This window comes from Nematolebias whitei, unplaced genomic scaffold (assembly GCF_014905685.2).
Source record: "Nematolebias whitei isolate Nwh7 unplaced genomic scaffold, NemWhi1 Nwh_scaf_35, whole genome shotgun sequence".
Classification (NCBI taxonomy): domain Eukaryota; kingdom Metazoa; phylum Chordata; class Actinopteri; order Cyprinodontiformes; family Rivulidae; genus Nematolebias; species Nematolebias whitei.
This window is the reverse complement of record NW_023618580.1, coordinates 5918-9232: the sequence shown is the minus strand read 5'-3', so window position 1 is coordinate 9232 and position 3315 is coordinate 5918. Positions and strand designations below refer to the sequence as shown.

At 44.5% G+C, this 3315-nt stretch overlaps 1 protein-coding gene across 1 annotated transcript in view; it reads left to right on the top strand.

The window, feature by feature from the left end:
- Window positions 1–3041: 3041 nt before the first annotated feature.
- Window positions 3042–3315, top strand: part of LOC119429189 (ribonuclease inhibitor-like) — a 6178-nt gene continuing 5904 nt past the window's right edge. The window contains 2 exon segments of the mRNA XM_037696865.1: window positions 3042–3144; window positions 3147–3234. Coding sequence (XP_037552793.1) covers window positions 3042–3144; window positions 3147–3234 — 191 coding nt within the window.

Genomic DNA, 3315 nt, shown 5'->3' with positions numbered 1-3315 from the left:
GATCATTAGTTAGACCCAATATATTTTCCTTATAATAATAATATCCTCTATATTTTTGATCAGAATCAAATGGGTCAAAGTGATCAAAGGAGTGAAATCCATCCAGATCCAGTGAGAATCTATTAAAAGAAGAGATTAAAGGCATGGTGTGATAAACAATCAGACACAGCAGCAGGAAGGAAGGAAGGGTTCTCTGTGCACGTGAACGTGGTGGAAAATATCAGAACCAGCCTTCACAGAGAACCTGCTGATGGAAGTTCATGCAGAATTTGTTCACACGATGCAAACAAACACGTGCACGCTCCTGCTCCATCAGCTGTGCTCGTGCATGTGCGTGCACTCAGTCGTGGAGGAGCAGTGAGCGCTGAATGAACTCCCTCTTCACCTCATGAAGTCTTTTCTGCAACTCATCATTTTACAGAGGAGCAGGTGCAGATGTTTTACAGAGGAGCAGAGTTGAGACACAAAGCAAAGACGGAGACAAACGAGTCCTTCATGTTCCTTCATGACCACATCCTCCTCTCAACAAGAAAGAGGAACTTCTTACGCTCCGTCTAAACGCTCCATGAGGAGCTGCTGGGCTGGAAGACTCCCAGTAGCTGATGTGGGCCTGAGCTACTGGTCTGCTTTAAGGTTGAGAAGCAGCAGCTTCAGATGAATGTCCACGTCCACAAACACCGGCTGTTAGAAACAGTCTGATGCTTCAAAACACCTCAAAGAGACACAAGTTCACACTTTTTACTTTTCTCTCAGTGTTTTTCTTCTGTTTCCATCTTTCTCTGTGTTTTCTCCTCATGTAGTCGCTCCTGCTCCTCCCACTCTCACCTGCTCCTCATCGTCTCTCCCCAGGTGTTAGTGTCCCTTTAAATAATGTCTCATTTTGTTTGTCCCTCATCCGTGGATTGTGCTTCCTGCAGCCGTTCATGTTGTGTCCCTCCGTGTCTTCCTGAGCTCTTCTTCTTCTTCTAAGTTCTGCTGCCACGTCAGCTTTTTGTTTGGATCAGATCAATCTATTTTCTTCTTGGACCTCTGAGTTCCCCGTGTCTGTCTGCACCCCGGCTTCAAACGTCCACACAACATGATCCAGGCGCTAAATGAAGTTCATTCATTGATGAAGTTTAAAAGATAAAAAGCCTCAACTTTCACAGATGGTTCCAAACTGTGCTGAACTGTGCCGTCCTGTGCCAAACAGCAGAACTCCGAGCTATTTCTTCACTAAAACATCTGGAAGTTGCTCTAGTTGATTTCAGCAGCAGGAATCTTTGCACGGGTAATGTCCACATGTGGATTTGTGCTTTCCAAGAGTTTGAACCTTCTTCATCATATTTTCAAAGGAGTTATTTACTCTGTAAATCAAATAAAGTTCAGGCGAGGGAATAAAAACTCCTTTTTTTCTCTGTTCATCCTCATTTTCTGTGAAACATCAGCAACTGTTGTGATGCTCACACTTCTGATGAACTCTCCCAGATGTTCTCTTCATGTTCACACCAACATCATTGAAGCAGAGTTTGTAGTTGCTGAGAAACTCTCCATCTTATTTGTGCACGTTGTTTTCCAGCAGGGACTTCATGGAAACCCCTCGGGGTTTAAGAGGCTGCGGTTGTGGTAAATAATCTCACTGCTAATCTAATTTAATCTGTCTCACAGCAAACACACTGAACCTGTTGAACAGAAAGGAGAGAAAACAGCTGAAGAAAACACTCAGCAGCTAAAGTTCAGCTCTGCTGTGGCTAACGTTAGCATGCTGGTTAGCTTTGGATGAGTTCAGCACAAACTGGGAGAAGTTCTGTTCTGAAGCTGGAGGACTTTTCAGAACCACAAGAGGTTCTTCCTGTGGATCAAACGTGCTGAGATCCAGCAGGAGGTTCAGGGAGTCTGAAGAGGATCCAGCTGCAGATCTTCCTCCTCACACTGAACTTCTGTCACTTTGAACCCACTTTAAAGATTCTGTTGGTCCAAAGAACTTGACTTTGATCTGAGTCACATGACATCTGTCATAAAGTGCACATTTTACAACACACTGATAATTACATTTAATGAGCTATAAAGTCCAATCATTTAAAGAAAACTTTGAATTTACTTCATGTTTGTGAAATCTTTAGTTTGTTTTGTGTTTTGTCATTTAATCCAACTATCAGACGACTTTATTAGTTCCAACGGTCAATTTGTTCTGACCCACTCAATGCAGGAACTCTCACACCACATACTCCAAAGTCTCACGGCCCAGATGTGGTTTTCCAGAGGTGGTCCATGTGTGGGCCAGCATCCGGCCAGCTGCAGATCCATTGGTGGCCCTGAGCTGGACCAGAACAGTCCCAGCAGCAGCACCAGATGTCACCATCATGTTTCCTTCATCTAGCAGTTGAAAGAGGTGTACTGGACTCAGACCAGTTGAAGGAGGTGCACTGGACTCAGACCAGTTAAAGAAGGTGTACTGGACTCAGACCAGTTGAAGGAGGCAACACTGTTGTACAAATGCCATTTATTTTCAATGACACAACTGATTGTCAATCTATAATCAATGAAGAAAATGTTCACAGAAACAGAAATAATTCATAAGGAACAAAAGAAGCAACAATGTTTCATCATAAATGGCTCCTGCAAACTTCTCCTTCACTTGCATTTACTTTACTTACTCCTTTAGATGCAAACAGCCACAGAATGCTGTGTGTGTCAGCATGTAGAGTGACAGTGAGAGTGATGAGAAGTTTCTAGAACAGTGGCTGCATGAGATGCTATAAATCCTTTGAGCTCAGAGTTTCAGGAGGCAGTGATTCACTTTGGTCTCCAACATCCTGACAAGAAACAATGACTGAGTCCACACTGAACAACAAACCAACACACGAGTTGTTCTGCAGCACAAAGCAGCAGCAACATCCTCATCTTCTCACCTATAAACATTCTGGACACTCGTTCAACATCTGGAAACAGGAGGCGGAGTCAGGAGCCTACCAGAGACGGGGGCGGGGCTTAACGAGTGCTGAGACTGGCTGCAGGACAGAAATGTGACCTCAGCGTTTTGGTTTGTTTTCTAAACTTACATGGTTTATTCTTTATTCAGATTGTGGAGGTGCAGTTTGTCAGAGATCAGCTGTTCTTCTCTGAGCTCAGCTCTGAAGTCCAACCCCTCCCATCTGAGAGAACTAACCTGAGTGGGAACAAGCTGCAGGATTCAGGAGTGAAGCAGCTGTGTGGTTTTCTGGAGAGTCCACGATGTAGACTGGAGACTCTGAGGTCAGGCATGTTTATCACCCGCTGATGGAGGAGGAGGGACAATGTTGTTGATGTGTGTGTGTGTGTGAGGGGGGGGGGGGG